The 3,213-nt window shown below is 34.6% G+C and overlaps 1 protein-coding gene across 1 annotated transcript in view; it reads right to left on the bottom strand.

Annotated features, from left to right (window-relative positions):
* The window catches only part of hydin (HYDIN axonemal central pair apparatus protein), a gene marked incomplete in the record, with an annotated part of 70,329 nt that overhangs the window by 4,274 nt on the left and 62,842 nt on the right, over positions 1-3,213 (bottom strand). The window contains 2 exon segments of the mRNA XM_014012136.1: positions 827-1,000; positions 1,116-1,298. Of these exon segments, the coding sequence (XP_013867590.1) occupies positions 827-1,000; positions 1,116-1,298 (357 nt within the window).

Here is a 3,213-nt window from a genome sequence, read left to right as displayed (position 1 = left end):
GAATAGATTCTTATGAATGTTTTTTGTATTTGATTAATACATCCTTATTTATTTGGCACTTTAACCAGCTGATTCCTTTTTTTACTTTATTTATTTATTTATTTATTTATTTATTTAGTAAATTTTATGTACATTACCCTATATTTATTAATTGCCAAAAATAATTTTTGGTCAATAGATAATTTAACAAATGTAGTAATCAGATGGTGTTAACTAATTATAACTAAATTATCATCTTATTGTCCATAACAACAGGAGCGTTAAAGTGCCTGTGACATCAGACTTTTGTAATAAATATGAAGTATTTTTGGAAAGACAACATTAATGACACGTTACAAAACAAATTTGACACCACTGAGATGAACAGTTGTTGAGATATTTGCCTGTTCAGTAACAGGAAGTGATGTCAGAGGGGAATGTCTGTGTAAACAGAGCGTTGTTACAACACAGACTGTAGAGAAAAATCTGATGTTTCTTTACATTATTTTGAGTCACTATCAAAGAGAGATGAAGAGTTAAAGTTGAAATAATATGTTTCAATAAACAAAGACCAGAGTTTATTTTATTAATGAGTTCCCCTTTGATGTCACTTCCTGTTTCACTTTGGCTGAGCCAAACTCAAAATACAATAGGCCGGTTATGAGACCAAAAGGGTAAAATTGTGTGTTATTATTTTCTTAAATATAAAGATGTTTTCTTTGACTTTTTGTATTTGAAGGATATTCATGTCACATGAACTTTAGTGTTTTTAACCGGTTTTTAACCGTCTCATGTCAGCTGTTCAGATGGGTCCTGGGTACTGAGGACCCTCTAACACTAACATTACCTTTGTAAGAATTTCCTCCTCAGCCTCTTTCTCCTCTTCCTCTCTGAGCGCTGACGGATCCAGGAAGGTGAAACAGGTCTGCTGAAGCTGAGCTGGTTCTCTGAGTTTTGGGAAAGGAACAACAGAGAAGGTGGTCGGGGGAAGGACTGGTGGCTCGCTGGAGTTATCCAAAACCTACAGGAAGTAAAGCAGACAGAGGGGCTCGTGAATGACATGATCTTTAACCAATGTAGCAGGAATAATAATAAAAAGAATGGAATAAGAAGGGAGGTCTGGGACGGTGACATACCTCCTCCAGAGGAGGCAGGGAGCTCAGCAGCTCTGAGAAGCTGCTGGTTACATTCAGGACGATGTGAGGGACGAGGTGTGGACAAGTCTCCATGTCTCCTGTGTTGGTTTCAACTGCTGGTTGACTGAGCGAGGGAGACACGATCTTATTGGTGCCTTTTTTACTCTTTTTAGCACCGGGAGCCTGAGAACGATGAGAAAAGGATGAAGAGATGCTTCCTGAGGTTATAATACTGACGTTATACTTCCTGCTCTTTGTTAATTATCACCTGCGGGGGCGGAGTCTGTGTGTGTTTGTTACAGATATTTCAAATTGTAATGAAATTTTCAGATAGACGTCACTGGATGTACATGTATTAATACACTTTTGGAGTCACTTTCATAATAAACACAATATAATTTGTAAAAAAAAAGATTATGACAAAATAATTAAGAAAATTCCAAAAACATTTGTACAACTTATAAAGAATAATTATGAAACCAAACCAATAGTGAGATTACACATTATCAACAATAATGGGTTAGATTTACTACATAACAAATGTAACAATAAACTTTTAAGACAACACTTGACAAAAACAATGTATCCTGGTCTGATAAAAAGGAAATTTATAAAAAGAAAGATCAAATAAAATTAATATCAAACTGTATGAGGTTTCCTCCATCACCAAAATACAAAGAAATACATTACAAAACTCTAAATTATACAGTATATATCCTTCAAACAAATTTATACAATATAGACTTAAAATTGAATGCAGTAACTGTTATACATAACCTGAAACAACAGAGCATCTGTTTATTTTATGTCAACCAGTAACACCTCAGATATCTCTTCATGACCTCCTGATCACAAAATTTCCACAACAGACTCCTCGTCTCCCCAAAAATGTTTTATATGGGTATGTATCTAATAATGAAAATGATCAATACCTAATTAATAATATTTTAATGTTAAAATGTTATATACACAAATGCAGATATGGGAAATCTAAGCCATTATGGTCTATATTTTTTACAAGACATCCTTCTCCTACAGTTTTCCTTCGACAAAGCTAAAAAAACACAAACAACTGTTTTATCACCTCTCTCAGATATCAGAGTCCTGTTTTGTTATGAGTAATTATATATTTTCTGTTATTTATTATTTTATTTTATTTTTAAATTTTTGTTTTATAGCTGTTTGAAAAGAAAAAAATTAAAATGTTATTTTTTTCACCCGAAATGTTAATCTGCAAAATTTATTGTATTTTGGAGATATGAGTGGTTCTTTATATTAACAAGTACATTATACTTGGTAGTTTTGTCGTTGAGATTGTCGACTGTTTGTTCCTAATAAAGTTCTAATAATAAAAATAAATAAATAAAAATAAACCTTTGGAGTCAACCAAAGTCAAGATAGCTGCCAAACCCAACTAACCTTAGAATTAGGGATGCACCGCCGATATCGATATCCGATATAATTATTGCTGTTATGGCCGATAACCGATATTTATCAATATTACACAAACACAAATAATATTACACATATACACACAAACACACTTTGGTGTTTTTTTGATACCATAAATAAACAACCAGACCTCTGACGTGACTCTACTTAGTTATTCCTGGCTGCAGCATCAACATCACTATCATGATGAAACAGATGCAGCTCAACAAACCAGCTCACCTCCCAAAACACAAAGATAAAAAGTGGGAAATCAATATCGAATGTTCATTTCGGCTCATTTTTACATATCAGACCGATATCAATATTAATACCGATATATCGTTCATCCCTACTTAGAATCATAAAAATGGCCCTAACTCAGCCAGTTTTACAGATGTTGAGGTAAAGGTTCATGTGGTAGTAGCTGAGACTGATCCTCAGCACTTATGTTGAGCAGTGACAAATCAAACAAGAGTTTTGCTCAAATTTTATCATCAACGCTTTGGACTCAACTCGGTCTTTTAATAAAATATGTCAGGGCTATTCAACTGGTGGCCCGCGGGCCACACCCAGCCTGCAGGTGACCTCCATCTGGCCCACCAAGGAGTCCCCCAACACACACACACACACACCCACACCCACACACACACACACACACACACACACA

This window comes from Austrofundulus limnaeus, unplaced genomic scaffold (genome assembly GCF_001266775.1).
Source record: "Austrofundulus limnaeus strain Quisiro unplaced genomic scaffold, Austrofundulus_limnaeus-1.0 Scaffold89, whole genome shotgun sequence".
Taxonomy (NCBI): domain Eukaryota; kingdom Metazoa; phylum Chordata; class Actinopteri; order Cyprinodontiformes; family Rivulidae; genus Austrofundulus; species Austrofundulus limnaeus.
This window is presented reverse-complemented; position numbering and strand designations above follow the sequence as displayed.